Genomic DNA, 24,878 nt, shown 5'->3' with positions numbered 1-24,878 from the left:
TATATATATATATATATATATATATATATATATATATATATATATATAAGAGTTGTAAATTAAAGTAGTGAGATTCGGTAAAATAATGTTGGTGTTTTTTTTTTTGTTTTTTTTTTGTTTTTTCATTTTGCCCACATTAAGAAATGGTAAAAAATTTTGATTCAAGGTTAGCTTGTGTTGTCTGTAGTTTGCATTAGTTTTTGTGGTGCCATACCAATTAAGCCCATATATATATATATATGGGATGAAAATAAGGGCGGCTGATAGCCGAGGCAACATTGAAAGGGAGAGATACCAGAGGCAGAGGATGGGAGGGAATTATGAGCATGCTCGGCCCAGGAAAGCTGTTCGGCCCAAGACGTGGGATTGCGAAAGGCTAGACTGCGGAGCATGCGGGCAAACAATGTGATTGGCTCGTTCGGCCTGACCATTAGTCTGTGGGTGAAAACCCGAGGAAAGGCTAGCAGTGGCACCTATGAGATGGCAAAACTCTCTCCAAAACTGCGAGGCGAATTGCGGACCCCTATCGGACACGACGTCAGTGGGCAACCCATGAAACTTAAACACATTATCAATCATAATCTGGGCCGTTTCCTTAGCAGAGGGCAGCTTGGTAAGGGGAATGAAGTGCGCCGATTTAGAAAAGCGGTCGACCACCGTCAGGATGACTGTATTACCGGCCGAGGGCGGGAGACCGGTGATAAAGTCGAGAGTGATATGGGACCACGGGCGAGAGGGAACTGGTAGCGGCCAGAGGAGACCAGCAGATGGGGAATTGCCCGCCTTGGTCTGGGCACAAACAGAGCAGGCGGCGATAAAACGGCGCGCATCACATTCTAAGGAGGGCCACCAGAAACGCTGGCGGATAAATGCGATAGTACCTCGAACACCGGGATGAACCGCTAGTCCATTGAAGTCCAGCTAATCGTGTGGGAACTGGGACAAAGAGGCTGCCCCTAGGGCAGTTATGGGGAGTAGCGACGTGAGAGAGTGCGCGCTTAACCTGTCTCTCGATTCCCCAAACCGTAGCCCCCACCACCTGACCTAGAGGAATAATGTCCTCTCGGGGGGTGCAGCCTATCGAGGGATCGAAAAGTCGAGACAACGCGTCCGGCTTACCGTTCTTTGAGCCCGGGCGGTATGAAATGACAAAATCAAATTGTGTAAAGAAAAGGGCCCAACGAGCCTGACGCGAGTTCAATCTCTTGGTGGAGCGAATGTATTCTAAATTGCTATGATCAGTCAAAACTATCAAAGGGATAGTGGAACCCTCTAACCACTGCCGCCATTCACCCAATGCCAGGCGGATGGCGAGGAGCTCACGATTCCCGACATTGTAATTACGTTCAGCGGGGGAGAGGCGGTGGGAAAAGTACGCGCAAGGGTGTATCTTGTTATCCGACGCTGACCTCTGGGAAAGAACGGCTCCCACCCCTACCTCGGAGGCGTCGACCTCAACGATAAACTGTCTTGAGCTATATGGAGTGAGGAGGATAGGGGCGGACGTAAAAAGGGTCTTTAGCCGGTCAAAAGCCTCCTGCGCAGAACCGGACCAACTGAAATGAGACTTAACCGAAGTGAGGGCGGTGAGCGGCGCGGCCACCTGGCTGAAGTTGCATATAAAGCGGCGATAGAAATTAGCAAAACCGAGAAAGCGTTGTAGCGAGACACGAGAATCAGGAACAGGCCAATCGAGCACGGCCTGAACCTTGGTAGGGTCCATACTGATCCCCTCTGCTGAAATAACAGAGCCTAGAAATGTTATAGACCATGCATGAAAGGAGCACTTCTCGGCCTTAACAAAGAGTCGATTCTCAAGCAAACGTTGGAGAACGCGGCAAACGTGCTGCACGTGAATCTGGAGAGAGGGCGAAAAAATCAAAATGTCATTGAGATAGACAAAAACGAATAAATTGAGCATATCCCAAAGGACGTCATTGATCAGAGCCTGAAAGACAGCGGGGGCCTTAACCAATCCGAAGGGGAAGACCCTATACTCGAAGTGGCCGAGGGGCGTGTTAAAGGCGGTCTTCCACTTGTCCCCCTCCCGAATGCGTACGAGATGGTAAACGTTACGTAGGTCGAGTTTGGTAAAGACCTTTGCTCCCTTCAGGATATCAGCGGCAGTGGGTAAAGATTTTTAACAGTGATGTCGTTCAGCCCCCGATAATCTATGCATGGACGCAAAGAGCCGTCTTTCTTTTTGACAAAAAAGAATCGGTGCCGGCAGGAGACGAGGAGGGAACAATTGTGCCGGCGCTGAGGGATTCAGATAAACAATTCTCTACAGCCTCCCGTTCGGGAGCGGAAAGAGAGTAGAGCCTACCCCGAGGGGGCGTGGTCCCCGGGCGGAGATCAATAGCGCAGTCATACGGGCGATGAGGCGGAAGAGACATGGCTCGAGAACGACTGAAACCCCCCCGCAAATCGTGATATTCCTCCGGTACCCCAGTCAGATCTCCTGTCTCCTCCTGCAACACAGAAACAGAAGACACAGGGGGAACAACCGAGGCTAAACACTTAACATGACATGACAACTTCCAAGACAAAACAGACCCCTTAGCCCAGTCAATGTGCGGATTGTGGAGTTCTAACCAAGGGTGCCCCAGTACTAAAGGAGAAAAAGGCGACTTAAAAATAAAAAAAGAAATTGTCTCTTTATGGTTACCAGAAATGGTCAGAGTTAATGGGATAGTCTGTTTCTGCACCCTAGGTAGGGAGCTGCCATCAAGAGCAATAAAGGGGTGGAGTCCCTTAACGGTGTGAGCGGAATACCTTGTTGGAGCGCCCACTCCTCATCCACAAAGTTTCCCTCGGCCCCAGAATCGATCAAGGCCACACAGAAGGCTGACGACCCCGCCCACTGGAGATGCGCTAGAAGTGTCGTGTAGGAAACGGAAGGGATGGTCTTAGAGGTAGCGCTCGCCAGTAACCCTCCTCCTACTGGTGAGCGCTGGCTTTTACCAGACATGAGGACACAAAGTGAGTGGCACTAGCACAGTACATACAGAGGCGGTTCGAAATCCTCCTCTCACGCTCCTTAGATGAGATACGCAGACCACCCAGCCACATGGGTTCAGGTTCTGAGTGGGCGGGGCTGACACGAGGCAGCGAGAAGAGAGTATCCTCCAGGCAGTGAGCACGACGGCGTTGATCAAAACGTCTCTCCACACGGATGGCCAGGTCGATAAGGTCGTCGAGCCGGGTGGGGATCTCACGGACGAGGACCTCGTCCCGTACCTCTGGAGACAGCCCTTCCAGGAAGCGAGCGGCCAAAGCGGGTTGGTTCCACCCGCAAGTGGTAGCGAGGGTCCGGAACTCGATGGAGAAATCCGGCACGGATCGCCTCCCCTGCCGAAGTGTGGAAAGCCGACGGGAAGCCTCCCCTCCGTAGGCGGAGCGGTCGAAGACCCGGATCATCTCCTCCTTAAAGTGCTCAAAACTTGAGATGCACTCCGCCTCAGTCTCCCAGTTGGCTGTTCCCCACTCGCGAGCCCGACCGTGGAGGAGTGAAAGAACGAAAGCAACCTTGGCTCTCTCCGTAGCATATGTGACGGGCTGGAGCGAGAAAACCACCTTGCACTGGGTAAGGAAAGCGCGGCACTGTGTTGGCTCACCCGAATAGACCGGAGGATTATTTATCCGAGGCTCCATCTGAACAGGAGGACAATGAGAGGCGGAAGGCTGGAGGCGGAGGTTGTGGACCTGGCTGGACAGCTCTGACATCTGGGCGGCCAAAGTCCCGACGGCGTGTCGGGCAGCGGAGATGTCCTCCTCATGTTGCTCAACGGCGGTCTGGAACGGGCTGCCACTCGCTGAGTCCATTTTCTTGGTCAGATTGTTCTGTGATGGGTATCGAAGAGAGAGGACTCATATGCGAGGGCAAAATGACAGTCTTTAATTAAACAAAGGAAAGCCACAGGTAAATCCAACCAAGGAGTGGAAAAGATGAGAACAGAGGATGACCCGTTGGCTGGGTAGTACGAATAACTCAGGAGACCTCTGTGGCAGGAACGACCAGCAGGCTGGCGAGGCGGAGGCTTGACTGGGCTCAGGGGAGAACCGGAGACCGGAGCTCGCAGAGCGGGGAGGCAGCGGTGTTAGACAGCAGGTAAGGTTCTGTGGGGTGTAAATGGTGAGCACAGAGTAATTCCGGCAGTGATTGTGGTCAACTAACCAAACCCCGACGAGACAGGACAAGACAGGACAAGACCAACTGGATGTGCCAATGACAAATGCTTCATTCGGAGACAACAATCTGACAAAGAGACAAGAGAAAGAGAGGGTAGAAGTAGCCATAATAATGAGGCAGGATGAGAAACAGGTGGAGGGGAAATTATCTTAATGAGAAGTGAAGACAGCTGTGACACAGAAACGAAGAGCGAGGGAGACAGGAGGGGAGAAACCAGCAGGGGGAGACAGAGAGAGAGAAAGAGAGAGATAGAGACAGGATCATGACAATACCATGACACAGTGATGTGTAATTGAGGGGTGGGCACACTTTGGCACAAATCACATCCAGGAGCTTTCTGTGGGCAGAGTGTAGCAGTGGGCACGATAACTGCTGACCAAAATCCGCTTTCAATAGCAGTGAACAGTCTAGTAGGGGTGAATAACATTGGCACATTGTTGAACAGTGGGAGTCTGTCTTTACTGTGTAGCACTGTCAGATCTTTCCTCGGTATGGACGACAATGTGCAGATTGTTAAAAGTAAATTATACTTGTGTGGTTTTAAGTCCATTGTACTTGAGGGCTTTGACTCATTCTCATGACTCCAGAGGGAAGCTGAAGAGGTCATTCATGTGGAATCAATGTGACTGATTTGTCTTGTTCCCAAAATATATCCATATATGTGCACTGACCCTGACTCCAATTATAAAATGTTAAAGTGTTTGGATATGGTAAATTTTTTTTCATTCTTCTATTTATTCTTCAGAATTTGTTCACTCATGAGTAATCACAGTCATGCTGTTAGTGTCCAAGCTCACTTTTCAAACCCAACCCCCTCTTCAGGTTCATCAGTTTCTCTTCCCCCTTTTAGTTTGTTCAAAGTTAATAGACTGATCCTATGCTCGAAGAGAAACATCTCAGAAATACCAACAAAATGGACACAGGCACATCAGCTCATTTAAAATGAAAGAACTAATCTTTTGTCCTCATCCTGAAGCCATCCAAATCTAAAAGATGCATTAAAGATCCAAGAATGACCACTCACTTGGGAATCCTTCTTCTGGACTTAAGATGAAATATGTTCTCTGTTGAATTTATTGGACTTCTCCACTATGATGAGATTGGATTTTCATGAGAAAGGAGTTCATCTGCTTCCCATCACTTTTTCAGGCAAGGAACACTCTTAAACATCTGAGAAGTATCCTGAGAATATTTAAAGGATAAAGATTTTATCAATATCCATTATCTTTGCACTTTAGGTGGTGTTTGAGGACATTACCCCGTTCTATGTAAAGTACTTTAAGTGACCAGAAAATTGTTATATAAACGTAATGAATTATTATTATTATTATTTAGTAAGGTAAGGTTGTAAATTCTGAATAATCACATTTTCATGGATATAGCCACCTCCAGTAGGAAGTATGTTCAGATGGGACCTGGATGACAGCCAAACAGAACAAGGGGTGGATAAATAAAAGTACAGCAGCAAAAGAAGGAATATGTTATGTTTTTCCCAATCTGAGAAAAGAAAATCTACATCTTCATGTCCATTGCTTCCTCTTGAAACCATCAGTATCTTGGTCAACTTAGAATTTTTTTTTTTACATGTGATGCAACATTGATCGCTTTCAACATGACTCAGGAGACATCCTTGGAAACTATGAGGGAGAACTATGAAGTGACATCACCCAGTCCACAGCTCACAACCCCTGCTGTGATAGTAAGTGAATTTGTGGCCATGGGCTATATTCTTAGTGTTGGATCCATTTTGATTATCTCCACCAACCTTTTAGTCGCCATTGCCCTGGTCCTGCTCATCCGCAAGAGGGGCTGCCAGAGTTGGTGTTTTGTCTTAAACCTATCCATTGCGGACATCCTAGTTGGCGTGGCAATCACTGGCATTGCCACTGATGCTCTCAAAGGAACCACAGCTTCGATGGAGAAGGACATTTGTTTGTTGCGCATGACCTTTATCATTGCACCCTCAGCAGCCTCCATCCTAACCATGTTCTTGATCTCACTGGACCGCTATGTAGCTATAAAGTTGCCTCTGCGCTATTTGCAGTTAATGAATAATAAGATGATTGCTGGGGCTCTGGTTCTCATCTGGCTCATCTCGATGTCTGTGGGATTTTCACCCAGCATTTTGAAACCATTGCAGAAGGAAGACTACCACAAGGTCTGCACGTTCTTCTCCGTCATAGAGCCCAAGAGCATCATTGTTGTCTTCTGCCTTTTTTTCTTTCCACTGCTCTCTGTCTTTATCTATTTTTACATGGACATCCTGAAAATTGCATGCGGCCACCAGAAGCGTATCCATGCCCAGCAAGCAGGTTCACGCTTTCTGACGTCTAGTCGTTACTGGGGTCACGTAAAAGCCCTGCAGACTGTCGCCATGCTGGTTGGTTGCTTCACGCTCTTCTGGTGCCCTTTTTTTGTGGTCAGTATTGTGCAGGCATCATGTCCAACCTGTAAACTCTATCACGTTTTGGAGAATCATCTCTGGCTGTTGGGACTCTCAAACTCCCTTATAAATCCCCTTGTTTATGCTTGCTGGCAGCATGAGGTGAGAAACCAGCTCTGTGAGATCTTTGTTCATATTAAAGTCAGGTTGTGTCTTGTGACACATTCTGAGACAGCAGACTTTCACTCAGGCAGTAACATCTTGTTTAATGACAAGATGATAGCCACCCAGTTAAACTGCAGTAGGTCTTTAACAACTCCCGAATAAAATCTGTAAAATATTTCCAATAGACTGGGAATGTCTGTAGACTGTAAAAGATCTACAAAACTGCTACATCCCTTAAAGGTCCCATTTTTCATGCTTTTTTGAAGCTTTGATTGTGTTTACAGTGTGCAATATAACATGTGTTCATGTTTCGCATGTAAAAAAAAAAAAAAACTGTATTTTTCACACAATTCAATCTGTATACCGCTGTTTTCACTGTCATAAAAACGGGCTGATGACTCCCTTGTTCTGTAAAGTCCCTCCTTCAGAAATACGTAATGAGTTCTGATTGTGCCAGCTGTTCCTGTGTTGTGATTCGACACCAGCTGAGCACACGCTGCCCTCCTGGAAACGCGATTGGGCTAGTTTTGATTAGCAAGTGGGTAGGATTTGTTTTGAAAACCTGTCAAACCTGATCTGAACACTCGTGCTGGAGATGTACTTATAATCACAGGAGCTGTGATTTTCACTGATGAGATGCGCATGAAAATCGCATTCGATTGTTTTGCACAGCCCTAACATCTAGTTAACAAAGCTAAACAGGGCTGCCCTTTGTGTAATAAATTACAGAAACCGTTAAACACACCAAGCTTTAGAATTTTACCAATATTATTTATAATCTAACAACAACACACTAACTAAAGTTTAAAACATGAGATCAAGAAGAAGGGGACCTTTAATGGATGTGAAGCAAAGAGCATTTGCTAAGTCATGTCACCTTTATTTATATAGTGCTTAAAACAAAACAGATTGTGTCAAAGGAACTGAAAAACATTAATTAGGAAAACAACATCGATAATGCAAAATTACAGTTAAAGACAGTTCATCATTGAATTCAGTGATGTCATCATACAGTTTAGTTCGTTTTAAATAGTATCTTTGCAATCATTTGCAATCAAATCAACGATATCACTGTAAATGCAAGAGCAAGCCAGAAGCGACAGCGGCAAGGAACCAAAACTCCATCGGTGACAGAATGGTGAAAAAACCTTGGGAGAAACCAGGCTCAGTTGAAACAATTAGACATTTTACAAATTAGAAAAACATATTTCATTAGAATATAAAGTTTGTATAACCACAGCATATTTTGTCATCACTTTACTCTGCATTTAATTTTAGTCTATGAATATCTATCTATCTATCTATCTATCTATCTATCTATCTATCTATCTATCTATCTATCTATCTATCTATCTATCTATCTATCTATCTATCTATCTATCTATCTCACTAGCTACAGAACAACCACCCAATAAAGCATTACAATAATCTAACTTTGAGGTCATTAACGCATGGGTTAACATTTCTGCATTTGGCATCGAGAGTTTAGGTCATAATTTAATGAGATGGAAAAATTCAGTTTTACAAATGCTAGAAATGTGGCTTTCTAAGGAAAGACTGCTATCAAATAGCACACCTAGGTTCCTAACTGATGACGAAGAATTGACAGAGCAGCCATCAAGTTTTAGACAGCGTTCTATGTTATTACATGCAGAGTTTTTAGGAGTTTTCTATAATTGACACCTCTGTTTTTTCAGAATTTAGCAATAAGTGAGTGAGTGAAGTGACATTCAGCCAAGTATGGTGACCCATACTCAGAATTCGTGCTCTGCATTTAACCCATCCAAAGTGCACAGGCTGCGGCACCCAGGGAGCAGTTGGGGGTTCAATGCCTTGCTCCTACAATTCCCAAGACTCGAACTCACAACCTTTCGATTGGGAGTCCGATTCTCTAACCATTAGGCCACGACTTCCCCTTAAATTACTCGTCATCCAGGTTTTTATATAGACTATGCATTCTGCTAGTTTTTCAAATTGGTATATTTCGCCGGGCTGCGAAGAAATAGAGCTGAGTATCATCAGCATAACAGTGAAAGCTAACACTGTGTTTCCTGATGATATCTCCCAAGGGTAACATGTAAAGTATGAAGAGTAACAGCCCTAGTGAGCCTTGAGGTACTCCATACTGCACTTGATACCTCTTCATTTACTGCTACGAATTGATGGCGGTCATATAAGTATTATTTAAACCATGCTAATGTGCTTCCATTAATGGCAACAAAGTTTTTTAGTCTATGCAAAAGAATATTGTGGTCAATAGTGATGAACACATAGCTAAGATCCAATAGCACTAACAGAGAGCTACAACCACGATCAGATGATAAGAGCAGGTCATTTGTAAATCTATAGAGCAGTCTCAGTACTACAGTCTAAATCTTGACTGGAAATCCTCACAGATACCATTTTTCTCTAAGAAGGAATATAATTGTTAGGATACTACCTTTTGTAGTATCTTGGACAGAAAAGGGAGATTCGAGATCTGTCCAAATACAAAAGACACCGATTTATTTGCTTTCCCTTTCCACCTGCAATGAACACATTAGTTTCAAAATATATCCAAACCACTAAGTTCCCATTTTTTCCAATTGTAAAATGACTGTAATAAATTAAACACTATTTGTGTTTATGTTTCTAGAGAGTTTCTCATCATCAGTGTCATCTCGTCCACTGGGGGTTATAACAGAGCTCATTAATTAAGATTTATAAGGCAATATTTTCTGTAAAATGGTTTCCTGCAATTTTCATTGTGAACAGAACAATATAAATAAATTGTAACAATTCAGTTGACAATGTTTCTCTTCTTGTACATCTACCATTGTAGATAATCAGAAATTGAGTGATTAGCTTTAAAAAACTTATTTTAGACTTAATATGAAGTAAATATATTTACAATAATACTAAATATTTAATATTGACCTAAACATTAATATCACACTTACATAAAAATGTATATACTGTAGCTATTTGTAGTCCCCACAAGAGAACACTTTCCAGTACATTCTAATTCAAGGAAGAAACCTATTCTGTTAAAAAAGGTAATTCCAAAAGGAATTGAAAGTTATGTCTGCCACCCCTCATGTCATTCTAAAAGGGAAACACAACTACTTCCCTTATTCAGTTATTCACTTAGACACTTATTCAGGTCAATTAAATAAACATTTAATGGCCAGTGATGAACAACTACAACAAAATATCATTACATTAGCAGTTAAGTACTGCGTTAAATGTTAAAACTAAATCTCTAAATTATCTTACTGTATACTACTTATACTTCTACTACTACAAATAATAATAATAATAATATACATTTTGAACCTCACAAAGCTTAAGTTATATAAGAAAAATGTTTACATTTTAATTTGAATGTATATACAGTATGTTATATGTATCTAAATATTTTCAACACAAGCACATTCATATACAGTATGTGAATTGCATCATTAGTCATTATTAATAGTTTTAATGTTTGTGTCAAGGTCCTGCTTTCACCTCTGTATGAGCTGAATTCCAAGAGTTTCAGAATGTGACTCTGGACTATATAAAGCACGAAACTCACCTGCTCACTTTGAGTGTTATCAGTGGCGCTTACAGTGTGTATACAGTTGTTGATAGCATTTTATTGTGTTGGCCATGAGACAATGATTATCTCGTATACCAGGGGTTCTCCACTGTGGCCCTCAAGATCCACTTTCCTGCAGAATTAGACTCCAACCCCCATCAAGGACTTCCTTACAAACTCAATCAAGTTCTTCAGGATTACTAAGTTACTGGACTGAGAGTTTGATCAAGATTGGAGCTATTATTGGAGGTTTGGCTATTTTTCCTTTGTTGTCCCGCCCCAAATCAACCAAGGCTCAGGATGACCATGTGGAGCAGAAGAAGAAAAATCCAATCGTAATATATTTATTTTATATAAATTCATAGACTTAAATTAAATGCAGTCAGAGTAAAGTGATGATAAAATATGTGGTTAAACTTTCTATCTCTATACCTTATGAAATATGTTTGTCTATTTTGTAAAATGTCTAATTGTTTCAGGTCCCCTAGTAGGCAATGGTGAAGATTTCGTGATCCATCCAGTTTTGTGGGGCTGGCAGGACTTGCTTTCACTTGGTGCCTTGGCTTGATGCAATAGTTTTAGCATCTTGCGGGAATAGTGATTTGTATTATATTTAGTTTAGTTTCAGTTAGTTAGGTTTTAGTTTAAGTGGACATAGGTAAGTTCTGTGCCACCCAAACAGGTTTTAAATAATGTCACCCAAAGCTATCTGTCAAGGCCCCTATCACTGCCACTGGTGTCCGGATTAGGCTACTATTTTAATCTATTAGTTAAGAACGTTTATGCCAATAAAACTATCAGTATGCTTAATGTTCATTTGTCTTTCATCTGTAAAAGTAATTGCAAAATTTTATAAATACACTTTTAAGTAATACACACAATCTGTAATAAAGAAGAAACTGCATAAGCAATCTGAGTCAGTCAACTACATATCCCACAATCTTTTTTATTAACCCGGAAAAAAGTTTTACCACGTGCACTGCAAACTAAACTCACCAGTAGAAATAAAACCTACTGGAGGGACTGCGGCTCATGACTAAGACGTAAGTGTTGTTTTTAATGTTTGTACTGAAATGTTTCACTTACATTTGTTACCATATGTTTCTAATTAGTCTTTCTAATTAAAACTACTAGACTCGTCAGGATTGGAACATGAAATGCCATAAGGTGAAAGCTAAAGTTTTAAACCCAGTTTTTGCAACAGTAGCCAAATGCTTATTATCCATCTGCTAAAACTTGAACGTAAAATACAACGGCTAAAAAAAGGCTACTTTACTTGTTCTTGATTCAGTTATTATTTTTGATTAGTTTATATGAAACCGATAAATAACAAGAAAATTAAATCTTACAAATTAAAACATTTAAGACACCTATTCTTTTGGCATAAATGGTAAAAGAAGTCCTTATTACATTATTAGATGTTACTTTATTGTCTTAAATATTTGTAATAAAATGTTAAAACAAAATTTGAACAAATTGCATTTTTCAAGATTTCAAGTTGTCATAAGTGCCACTGATTGAAGAATACATTCTTACACACGATAATCTTATGATGCTGACACCACAACAGAATAACAATATTGAAGACGATAGATACAATAAACATAAATGTATGTGCATTATATTTGTTATTTATTTGTAGTCCGCTCACCAAAGTGAAACTCATCAATGAACTGAATGAAAAAGAGGCTGAACTAGATGTCAAAGACAGTGTGTCCTAGCATTCAGTCTATAAGAACAGTGCCTGGATCTTTATCGGTGAGCGACTGGTTAAAATCATTGTTGTGGGACAAAACCCAGTTGACTGTCTGACTAAAAAATATTCGTCAATGGGCTACATATACACTAAAATGCTCTTAGTATTAGCCAGGGGTCTCCAATCCTGCTCCTGGAAGCAACCGTGGAGTAGATTTCATCTCCAACCTTAATAAAACACACCACGACCAGCCATACAAAGTGTTCAGAGTTACTTGAAAATAACTGACAGGTGTGTGAAACTGAAATCTACAGGAAAGTAGCTCTCCAGGAGCAGGTTCGGAGACACTGCCAGATGATGGCAGCATTCACCTGTTTCACACTTAAAGTGTGCTTCTGTACAAAATGGCATGATCTCAGCCTTTTTCTGAAGCCCTCTAGCACACAGTACAGTGATGCTGATTTGTCCTCGTCAAGTTTCCAAGTGATGTAAATTAATTGTTTTTATCTCACATTTATTTGCCAGATTATAGAGTACTGTTTCAAAAATGTGACATTTTGTCAGAGGTATAAAAAGTACTCAACATTTTTACTCAAGTGAAATTACAAGTACTCAGTGAAAAATTTTACTCAATCAAAAGTACAAGTATCTGGTCAAAATCATGCTTGAGTAAAAGTAAAAAAGTACTTTAAACTTTAAATTGTACTCAAGTATTAAAAAACTAGAATTACTTTTTCTTCTGACAGACAATACAGAATAATGGTTAAAGGGAAAGAACAAAAAAATGCAATGGCACAGATCAAACATATATATTTAGTTCAACAACAACAATTAAAATGAAACCCAGCGGAACACCAAAAAAAATAAAAATAAAAATTAATAAAAAATAATAAATAAATAAAAAAATACAGGGAAAGGGATTAAAAGAAAACTCCATCATTTCCACCCTCATGCAATCCTATATGACTTTCATTTATCAGATGAACACAATATGAGAGTTTTAGGGGAAAAAAAATAAATAGTAATTTCTCTTTATATAATGAAGTGTATGGGACATCCAAAAATGATGCTTCAAAAACTATACACAAAGAGAATATGACAGTAACTCATGCAACACCTGTTAATGAATCACTGTCTTCTTAAGTGAAACGATATATGTAACGGCATATGTAAGAAAAATACAAATCGAGCGCAGCGTTAGTCCAGTCAGGCCACGGAGGCAATGGGTGCGACCAGCTGATGTGGTAAGCTGTCATCGGTCCAAATACTACCACTCTCCTATTAGACACAGGGACATATATACGTGGCACCACTGCTCGGTAAGCATGCTCAAATGGCTAGCAACCCTCCCTCCCTCCCCTTATAAGCATAAGCATAAACCTGTGCACCTTCTGGTTGTTGTTTTCTTTGTTTCAGATCACTAAGGCTTTCAAGTAATATCATGGACCTCTCTGCTGAGAGACACTCATCTTCATAACCAGGCTACAGGATAGATGTCCCACTGCCACATCTACATGATTATAACAGTTTGCTTTATAGACATTATTAAGAGTCTTAATTGTAATGTATTTGCAAGCTGATGGTTTTGGGGGGTTAATGTTTAAAGCTCTTGTATGATCAATTATTTGGGAGCAAAAAAACCCCAAAAGGAACCATACTGCCAAAGATAAAATGTTTTCAATAAACTCAAGTAAACTTGCCTAAGTGGTTCCTATCTGAAATACCAATATTTTAATCTTGACCGTCATGTTCATTTTGTGTGGTTTCTGAAGTGGTCTTGTCCCCTTGCATTATATGGACTAAAAATGCTTGTGAAAAATGCTTTGCTTGTGAAGAAAGAAAGTCATAAACATCTGGGATGACAGCGGTTCAGTAAATGTTGAGGGAATTAAAAATTTTGGGTGAACTATCCCTTTTAAGAGCAAGATGTGATAGAGAGGCTAGAAACATGTTCCAGACAGAATGCAAGAATTGAAACATACGTTAACGTTTTTAAAGGCCACTTTATTTGTGTTGTCTATTCAACGTCACTGTCTAAAAGGACAATTAATATTTTAAATGTTTATTTGGGGCATTTAGAGTTTTTTTTCTTAGCAAATATTGATAAATAGGGAGGACGCGAGCTGGGTCCCGGGCGACGACTTCTCCCCCTCCTGCCTTCGAGATCTCCATCCAGAACCGCTTCGCTCCCCTCCGCGAGACAGGATGCGACGCTGTGATCATCGGAGACTCCATCGTCCGACACGTAAGTGCTACGTTAGCTGAAGGTAAAGTGCACACTCATTGTTTGCCTGGTGCTCGTGTTCTCGATGTTTCTGCGCAGATACCCGCGATACTGAAGGACGGCGAGAGCCCCAGAGCGGTCGTGCTTCACACCGGGGTTAACGACACCACGCTGCGGCAGACGGAGACGCTGAAGAGGGACTTCAGCAGCCTGATCGAGACGGTTCGCAGCACGAGGCCCGCGGCGACGATCGTTGTGTCAGGACCACTGCCAACGTATCGACGAGGACACGAAAGGTTCAGTAGACTTTTTTCTTTAAATGAATGGTTGTTGTCATGGTGTAAAGAACAGAAACTGCTATTTGTTAATAACTGGAATCTTTTCTGGGAGCGTCCTAGACTGTTTCGCGCTGATGGATTACACCCCAGCAGAATTGGAGCGGAGCTTCTCTCTGACAACATCTCCAGGACACTTCGCTCCATGTGACTAGTAAGACAATTCTCAAATAACCATTATGATGAGTTTTGTTCCACCCGCTTAAATGCTAAAAATACTTGTGCTGTAAAACCTATTAAGACTGTGTCTGTTCCCCGAATAGTGAGGTCAAAATATAAATTTAAATATAATGTAGGATCTAGAAAAAATCTTATCGTAATTAAACCAGAAAAATGTAAAGTAAATGAACAAAAACAATTTTTAAAGTTTGGGCTCATAAATATTAGATCACTCACACCAAAAGCAGTTATTGTAAATGAAATGATCACAGATAATAGTTTTGATTTACTCTGCTTGACTGAAACCTGGCTAAAACCAAATGATTATTTTGGTCTAAATGAGTCTACTCCACCAAACTACTGTTATAAGCATGAGCCGCGTCAGACTGGTCGTGGCGGGGGTGTTGCAACAATATATAGTGATATTCTCAATGTTACCCAGAAAACAGGATACAGGTTTTACTCTTTTGAAATACTTCTGCTAAATGTTACGCTGTCAGACATGCAAAAGAAATCTAATGTATCTCTTGCTCTGGCTACTGTGTATAGACCACCAGGGCCGTATACAGAATTCCTAAAAGAATTAGCAGATTTCCTCTCAGACCTTCTAGTTACAGTTGATAAGGCGCTAATCATAGGAGATTTTAATATTCACGTTGATAATGCAAATGATACATTAGGACTTGCGTTTACTGACCTAATAAACTCCTTTGGAGTCAAGCAAAATGTCACCGGGCCCACTCATCATTTTAATCATACACTGGATTTAATTATATCGCATGGAATTGATCTTACTGCTATAGATATTGTACCTCAAAGTGATGATATTACAGACCATTTCCTTGTATCGTGCATGCTGCGTATAACTGATATTAACTATATGTCGCAGCGATACCGTCTGGGCAGAACTATTGTTCCAGCCACCAAAGAAAGATTCGCAAATAACCTGCCTGATCTATCTCAACTGCTATTTGTACCCAAAAATACACATGAATTAGACGAAATTACTGACAACATGGGCACTATTTTCTCTAATACATTAGAAGCTGTTGCCCCAATCAAATTGAAAAAAGTTAGAGAAAAACGTACTGTACCATGGTATAACAGTAATAGTCACTCTCTCAAGAAAGTAACTCGTAGTCTTGAAAGCAAATGGAGAAAAACTAACTTAGAAGTTTTTAGAATTGCATGGAAAAACAGTATGTCCAGCTATAGACAGGCTCTAAAAACTGCTAGGGCAGAGCATATACACAAACTCATTGAAAATAACCAAAACAATCCAAGGTTTTTATTTAGCACAGTGGCTAAGTTAACAAATTACCAGACGCCACCTGATTCAAATATTCCAACAACGTTAAATAGTAATGACATTATGAATTTCTTCACTGATAAAATAGATAACATTAGAAATACAATAGCGAATGTAGATTCTACAACATCTAACAGTTCAGTTTCATCCATCGCACCCAAAGATAAACTGCAGTGCTTTACAACCATAGGACAGGTAGAGCTAAATTAACTTATCACTGTATCTAAACCAACAAAATGTTTATTAGATCCTGTACCCACTAAATTACTGAAAGAGCTGTTACCTGTAGCCGAAGAACCGCTTCTCAATATCATAAACTCGTCGTTATCTTTAGGACACGTCCCAAAACCATTCAAGCTGGCGGTTATCAAGCCTCTTATTAAGAAACCAAAACTAGATCCTAGTGTACTGGCAAATTATAGGCCTATTTCAAATCTTCCATTTATGTCTAAAATGTTAGAAAAAGTTGTGTCTGCTCAATTGAGCACCTTCCTGCATAAAAATGATCTGTATGAAGAATTTCAGTCAGGTTTTAGGCCCCACCATAGCACAGAAACTGCCCTTGTTAAAATTACAAATGACCTGCTCCTTGCGTCAGACCAAGGCTACATCTCATTTCTAGTCTTACTTGATCTTAGTGCTGCGTTCGAAACCTTAGATCATGACATACTCATAGATCGATTACAAAACTATACAGGTATTCAAGGGCAGGCTCTAAGATGGTTTAGATCCTACCTGTCCGATCGCTACCATTTTGTTTACTTAAATGGGGAGTCATCTCATTTATCATCAGTAAAATATGGAGTGCCACAAGGATCCGTCCTAGGTCCCCTTCTATTTTCAATATATATGTTGCCCCTTGGTAATATTATTAGAAAATACGGAATTAGCTTCCACTGTTATGCTGATGATACTCAGCTATATATCTCAACGAGACCAGATGAAACTTCCCAATTATCTAAGCTAACAGAGTGTGTTAAAAATGTAAAAGATTGGATGACACACAATTTTCTCCAATTAAATTCGGATAAGACAGAGATACTAATTATTGGACCAAAAAACACTACACAGAATCTTGTAGATTACAATCTGCAACTAGACGGATGTACTGTTACTTCCTCTACAGTCAGAAATCTGGGTGTTATATTAGACAGCAATTTGTCTTTTGAAAATCATATTTCCAATGTTACAAAAACTGCATTCTTCCATCTTAGAAACATTGCCAAGCTAGGAAACGTTATCTGTTTCTGATGCAGAAAAGCTAGTTCATGCATCCATGACCTCTAGACTGGACTATTGTAATGCACTTCTAGGTGGTTGTCCTGCTTCGTCAATAAACAAGCTACAGGTTGTCCAAAATGCAGCAGCTAGAGTCCTTACGAGGTCAAGAAAATATGATCATATTACCCAAATTTTACAGTCTCTGCACTGGCTACCTATTAAGTTCTGTATCAGTTACAAATTATCATTACTTACCTATAAGGCCCTAAATGGTTTAGCTCCAGCGTACCTAACTAGCCTTCTACCATGCTACAACCCATCACGCTCCCTAAGGTCACAAAACGCTGGACTTTTGGTCGTTCCTAGGATAGCAAAGTCCACTAAAGGAGGTAGAGCTTTCTCACATTTGGCTCCCAAACTCTGGAATAGCCTTCCTGATAATGTTCGGGGTTCAGACACACTCTCTCTGTTTAAATCTAGATTAAAAACACATCTCTTTCGCCAAGCATTCGAATAATGTATCTTTTTAATTGTGAGTGTAGTTGCATCTGATCAAAGGTGCATTTTTATTCATTAGCTTGGTTAAACTAATTTTACTTTGTTGGATCAGCAGCTATGCTAATGATGTCTGTATTTTGTTTCTATGTTTCGCCACGGGATTTACATCCCGTGGTAACTAGGATTTACACAAGCTCCAGTCTGGATCCAGAACACCTGAGAAGAGATGATGCTGACCCTCAGAGGACCTCAGATGATGCTAACCCTGAATCAACAAACAGAACTAACAATTATTGCTAAATGTGTGACTGAATCATATAATAACTTAATAATATTGATAGTTCATCGTCTAGCTGACTACGTCTTGTATTATTATTATTATTTTTATTTTTTCTAAAATCCTGTCAAATGTGCACAAACTACTAGCTACTACTAAATATTGTAGAAACATAATTTTCTGTAAAGTTGCTTTGTAACGATTTGTTTTGTAAAAAGCGCTATACAAATAAACTTGAATTGAATTGAATTTAAATAATTATTTGTGACTAATTAGATGTGACTTAATTATTAAGATAAAAACAATATTCACTGACAGTCCTAATTCCTACTTAATGATTCATATAATGACATATTGTAAATACAACTTATCCACAACCTGGTAAGAACAGCACTAAACATGAAATACAATTAATTTAGCATATAATGTTTATTTAAACACTTTTTTGGAGATTTGTAACATTTAATAATAAAAACAAATCCCACAAAAATATTAATTGTATTTAATTTCTCATCACCGATTTTATTTGCACTCAATTTTGTGCATTCAGCTAATATATTATATAGCTAATGGCTCTATCAAAACAGAACAAATAATGAATAAACTTACTTATTGCTACTTCAATGTTCTTCCTCAGATTGATGGTGAACTTTTTAAGACAGACATTTTTCCTGATGAAAATCATAATTGAAGTAGAAATGTGTGTGTTTGATGAATGAAAACAATCATCATTAGTTCTCACATCAGGCACACACATTTGAGCTCCTGTTTACCATATTTATTGTGCATAAGATAAAATAAAAATATAATGTGCTTTTCGAGATGAAATAAAATTGTAAGGAGTAAAAAATACAGTTTTTCTTAAGAAATGTAATCAAGTAAAAGTACAAGTAGTCAGTTTAAACTGTAGTTAAGTACAAATCCCCCAAAATAATACTTAAGTACAGTAATCAAGTAAAATTACTTAAGTATTTTACACCTCTGCATTTTGTTAGTGAATTATGTATTTATATAATTTTTTTATTATTATTTAATGCCAATCCAGTCAACACTGTATGTAAATATGTTGTTATCTTCAAGTGGAAGTCCATATGAGCTGACAGAAGGACAAGATCTGTGTTTTCTCTCAGTAAGTCCTAATTGCTCACACCCATGTTTTTCCCATTTCAAAGACGTCTTCACTTATTGCTAAAGAAGTCAGTACTTCAGTTTTTTTTTTCTCCTAGTGAAGCTTAATTCTCCTCTGTGCATGTCAGGTATGGAGAGATTGCCAACGTCAATTTGGTGCGAGATAAAAAGACGGGCAAAATCCAAAGGATTCTGCTTCCTGTGCTATGAAGATCAAAGGAGCACCATTCTGGCTGTAGATAACTTTACTGGAATAAAGGTGAAAGGCTTATTCCAGTTGCTTGTTCAGTTGTGTGTTTACTAATGGAATATATTCTACTTGTTGAAAGAATCGCATTTAACATTGTTATTGTCGATAAAAATGATGAGCTCTGGACATTTTTAATATATTAATTAATATTACAGTATATCACACAAGTCAGTGCATGCACCAAAAAAGTCTGCATGTTGTTACACTGTTTCAATTGAGAAAAAACTACCATCAAATACACTGAAAGACCTTCACAACAACTCGTCAAAATAAAAGTCAGGTTTAACTTAAAGAAATTGTCAGAGAGATATTACTATTGTATGATAAAATAAAATTCTCAAAATAATAATAGTAATAATATTATTTTAAGGAATATCATACAACTAGGGTATTTTCCATTCATTTATACAGTTATGTTGTGCTTGACAATTAAAATGCAATGATTTGTTGTAAATTAATTTAACTTGATTACATTTTATAAGAATGATCAAACTGTTAACATTTTATTCATTTCATTAGACACCATTTTCTATGACAAATTTGTATTGAATCATAAAACACAGAATCTAGAAAAAATTAATAAATTGGTAAATATCAATTTGTGATATTATAATTATATTATAATAATATTGTGATATTATTTCTGGCCATACCAGAGTATGTGAGCGGAGTGGGAGCGGAGCGGTGTGATTTTGACAGGAGCAAGGAGCGGATTTTTAAAAAGTCGGAGCGTTGTGGTTTTCACTCGCTCCAAGAGCACTCCACCACCGCTCCATCACGAGTACAATTCATGCCAACGGCCCGTAATATAACTTTATATTTAGCAAGTATTCACGTTAAACATATTTAACTATAGCTTGATACAGATGGATCTCTCAAATCAGCAGGTTACAATGACAACAATAGCCGAGCGGAAAGTTATAGGTTAGTTCTCAAGGAGTTTGTCTGTTCCTTTTACTGAATATTTTCGGGTCAAAGCATGATTTAAACAGTTACAGCACATTCACACGCAATCGCTCTTGCAATAATGCATTCAAACAAATGTAATCTTACAGTGTTACTTCATCTGTATCTGATTTTTAATGAGCAGAAATCTGTAATAAATGCATTGATCTGTAGATAAAATAAAAATTTACTGTTATTTTCATCACAAACAAAATTTGCACAGCAGAATACAGTAATTATATTAATGCTGACATCCATTTAATTAGTTTGGCATGTGGTAGGAAAAAAAGTTTGCACACAATAGCCTAAGCCACTTTGAAACTCTCCTGTTATTTTATTTTTTCATTTTAATATAGGCTACGTTATGAACATAACATTTCAAACATACTAAAATACTTTAGCCACGGAGCAAAGGCGGAGCAGTGTTTCTGGTATCACTGAGCGCGGAGTGGAGTGGTAGCGGGAAATTGTGAACCCAGGGCGGAGCTGGAGCGGAGTGATTATGAAATGCTCTGAGCGCGGAGGGGAAATTGTTGCTACTCCACTCCGCTCACATACTCTGGGCCATACCACCCAGCCCTATGCTATTATAAAGAGGTCAAATTATTGCATTTAATTTCATTTATTCATTAAAAAAGGAATTCATATATTAGGGAAATAATAATTTAATGTTATTAACCCATGTGTTGCATATATTTGTTTTTTAATTGTTTTATTCTGCTTTAAAGATTGTAGCAAATTATCGACCGCCAAAGGACACAGATGACATTGATGATGTCACAAAACATTTGCAAGAAGAGGGATGTGCTCCCAAAGTCCCCCCACCATCCTCCTCTGAGTCCGAATCTGAAAAAGAGTATGCTGTACCTGTGGAAAAGCTAAAAAAAAAAAAAAAAAAGGTGAGAAGAGGTTATATCTGTTCAGTAAATGTAACTACATTTGATATGATTATTTCAAGACATTTATCTTTTTATTTGAAAAAAAACTATTTGTTATTTGACTAATTCATTATGTTGTTATACTTCCGATAAAAAAAAGAAAAAAGAGAAAAGGGAGAAGAAAGAGAAGAAAAACGCACTAAAGGAAGAGAAACATGAGGCATGGACTGAGAACGAGACGGAGAGCGTGAGAGAGAAAGGGAACGAGAGAGACACTGGGATAGAGACAGAGGGTTTGCCAAACAGAGATGGCAGTTGTGAAAGAGAACACAGGTAAAATCGAGCACATAATAATTTCACTATTTTTCTTCTTTTTTAATATATATATATACAAAATTGACTTTTTGTGTGTACCTCACAAATGTAAATAAATGTTCAGAATTTTGTCAATATCTGTCTGGAATAATTTACTATATAATAAGCTATTAAAAATAGAGAAAAAAAGATAAAATGCTGGTTCTTAATGAAACCCCATCTAAAAATACAAACAGCTGCCAAATAGGTCATCATATCTTTGGATGTAGGCATCTTCTGTAGTCGTAAGTGGTTTCTTGACATTTTAGCCACTGTCACAGTATTTCCAAACTAAATAATGTGAATATTTGTCATGAGAATGATCATATCAATTCTTTAATTACTTTCTCAATGTAATAGTTAAAGGAACAGATCAAAGGCAAAACATTAGCTTTTTGCAGCAAAACCATTCAGTATGGCAAATAAATTTACAATAGCTTCTAAAAACATGAAGTAAAATTAGTATTTGTTGAGAAATCATGTCAAATATGTTGCAGTATTGGTTATTGAAATGGTCGTGATTTCTGTGTGGTGGGTAGTGTGTGTTCCAGGTTTTGTTTACAAAATGTATTTTAAAGTCAGCATGTAATGAAAATTATATTATACCTGCCATTTATTTATTTTTGTTTTACATTCAATTGCGACGGTGAGTAAGTCTTTTAGGAAATATTGTATTTTCGACTTGAATGCACATGAAAGCCAATTATGACTTAAATACACATGAACGCCACCAAAAGTCGAAATTACAGGTGGAGAGAGATTATTTTATTGAAAACTTACATCACTATCTTTCTCCGATCAAATGATTTGTTTCACCAACATCATATTTACGACTTACCAACTTGTAAATATGAACTTCCCAGTAGCACTTGAATGCACCACAAGCTCACATTCAGCAGATCTGCCTACATTTAATCAACAGCCAATGAACCGCCCTACATTTTTTCTGTTTTGATAATCAGGTTTACATCACAAAATGGAAGAAAAGATGTCACTACTTTTTTTATGTATTTGGGATAACTATGGTTAGGGTTTTTTATTGATAGACCTGTAAACTCACATGCTAGTATTTTTATCACTGATTTGGCACAGAAAACATTTAATTGTTTCATTGCCATAAACCAGGGATAGGCAACTCCAGTCCTGGAGGGCCACTATCCAGTTTAGCTTCAGCCTTCATAAAAACTCACCTGCCTGTATCTATCTAGTAATCCCGAAAACACTGATTGCCTTGTTCAGGTGTGTTTAATTAGGGTTGGAGCTAAACTCTGCAGGATAGTGGCCCTCCAGGACCGAAGTTGCCTATCCCTGCCATAAACCTTAAGTATTCTAGTCCTTGACGAATACATGTTTATTCGCAAGTTCATTAGGATGTGGTGCTCAATGTTGATTGTGATGGCTTGATTGTGAGGCTTGGCACACAGCTCAGGAAACCACCTGCTCACTTCATTTAAAAGCATGTATTCAGTTTTGTGTTCACTTCTGTATAGGGGAGTCTAAAATGCCATGGGAGAGAGACAGATGGCTGGTGGTCTCTTTTTGACATGGTATGTCTTGTCTCTGTCTTGGAGATACAACAATCTGCAACAAGATACAACTGGTGGATGCTCACCTCAGAATTAAGACATCAGAATATATCTGTGTATTATTTGGAAATCATAACAGGCTAAATGTGCAAATTGAACATGGTTGGTTTTTCTGTGACTAAATTGTTATTCTTTATTGCACAAGCTTTGCGTTGTCAGCCAATTCTGCAGAAGTCATGCCACATAGACCTGGAAGCTTAGAGCTTCCTTCAGGGCTTGTATTCTACATGCAGGTGTTTTGTCCTGTTCAACATGCATTTGATATTTTTACCCAGGACTTAAAATGATAAAGATTCTACAGTCACCATTAATTTGGATCAACTGCATCATTTTATATTTTTATTTTTAGAGGAATGATACATTTCCTGTAAATACCATAAGAGACTCACTTACTTTGAAGGCAAAAAAAAAAAAATAAGAAAAAAAAAAAAGTTGTTTCAGTTTAAAATTTCAGATTAATCAAGAAAAAAAACAAAAAAGGAATGAATGAGCTAGATTTCTCATTTGCATATTAAGTTGTCATGACAACTGCATGTAGCGAGAACAAGCGTCGGGGACAAAACTCTTTTTTCCTCTTCCACACGTTTGAGGAGTGGAGACACTAACCATATGAACACTCTTGGGTCTCTAAATGTAAAAATTAATAAACGAAACAGAATACATTTGCTCCACATATCTAAAACATTTAATTTACATTTGTAAATTATTTTCCAGGAGTGAAATAGCAGACAGATAAAGAAGAGCTGAGGGTGTCAGTTGTGCATCAAACTTCGATCTCTTCACAGAACCACCCACATCAGGTATATCAATGCTCTCCTTGCACAGACATCTTCAAAGACATCAGAGGTATTTGAAAAGAGGCTTGGGTCCATTCTTGAACAGTGTAAGGGAAACGGTTACTGCAGCAGGTTTTGGGGGCAAGGTAGAATGACGTGCCATGTCCTTCCCACTCATAATGCCACTTTGTAAAATGTAAGTCTCTTTCTAGACACTGGAGGTTTGGACGATAGTGACCTGAACTTGACACGGAGTCCTAGAAGGCAGCAGACTCTAAAAGACTGAGTTTGTATACAAGTAAGGCATTGTGGGTTTCATTGATCAAAGAGGAGAGTGAGTGATTGCTCAGATCTTACTTGGTTTAAGTGAACTAGAGTAAACAAAGCTAGACTAAATAATTTTTGAAGAGACGTAACAGCAACAACAAATATCAATAAAACTAAAGTTGTTTTTGTGTTTTTACAAAAGATTTTCTTAACCTTGAAGATAACCTCAAATATAAAGAAAGGAATACGTACAAAGACAACAAAACTAAATAAATGCGGACACTTTATCAACAAGAAAATAACATGGTTTGTGCGCAGTCTAAATTTTTTTACATAACAGCCACTGTTGACAAGTACACTAAAAAGAAATGAAGGAACACCTATATAAAAGAAACCATTCACTCAAAAATGAAAATTATATAATTTTTCTCACCCTTGTGTTATTGAATCCTGTAAAGGAGTTATCTAACAAAATGTGTGAGCTGTTCTTTTTCATACAATTAGAGATTTTCAGTAAATAAAATAAATAATTCAGTCTCTGCCTCAAAAAAAGGTATTGTATGGCTTCAGAAGACATGCAATATATAGCACAGGTTGTATGATCTAAGTTTATCCTGCTTTGTTTGTCCTTGACTGGGGCTTGACAAGCAGTTCCATCCACGTACATTGTACTGAA

At 38.8% G+C, this 24,878-nt stretch overlaps 1 protein-coding gene and 1 pseudogene across 1 annotated transcript; both read left to right on the top strand.

Annotated features, from left to right (window-relative positions):
• The first annotated feature begins 4,985 nt into the window (after positions 1-4,985).
• LOC127941727 (glucose-dependent insulinotropic receptor-like) lies at positions 4,986-11,250 on the top strand. Its single transcript, XM_052537088.1, has one exon. It carries the CDS (start codon positions 5,805-5,807, stop codon positions 6,900-6,902), a length of 1,098 nt encoding a protein of 365 aa, XP_052393048.1. The 5' UTR covers positions 4,986-5,804; the 3' UTR covers positions 6,903-11,250.
• Positions 11,251-11,331: 81 nt separating this feature from the next.
• LOC127942316 (RNA-binding motif protein, X-linked 2-like) lies at positions 11,332-23,950 on the top strand (annotated as a pseudogene).
• The last annotated feature ends 928 nt before the right edge of the window (positions 23,951-24,878 follow it).

The sequence above is a fragment of the Carassius gibelio genome, chromosome A21 (assembly GCF_023724105.1).
Source record: "Carassius gibelio isolate Cgi1373 ecotype wild population from Czech Republic chromosome A21, carGib1.2-hapl.c, whole genome shotgun sequence".
Lineage (NCBI taxonomy): Eukaryota > Metazoa > Chordata > Actinopteri > Cypriniformes > Cyprinidae > Carassius > Carassius gibelio.
The sequence above is the reverse complement of the archived record's forward strand: the minus strand, read 5'-3'. Positions and strand labels throughout refer to the sequence as shown.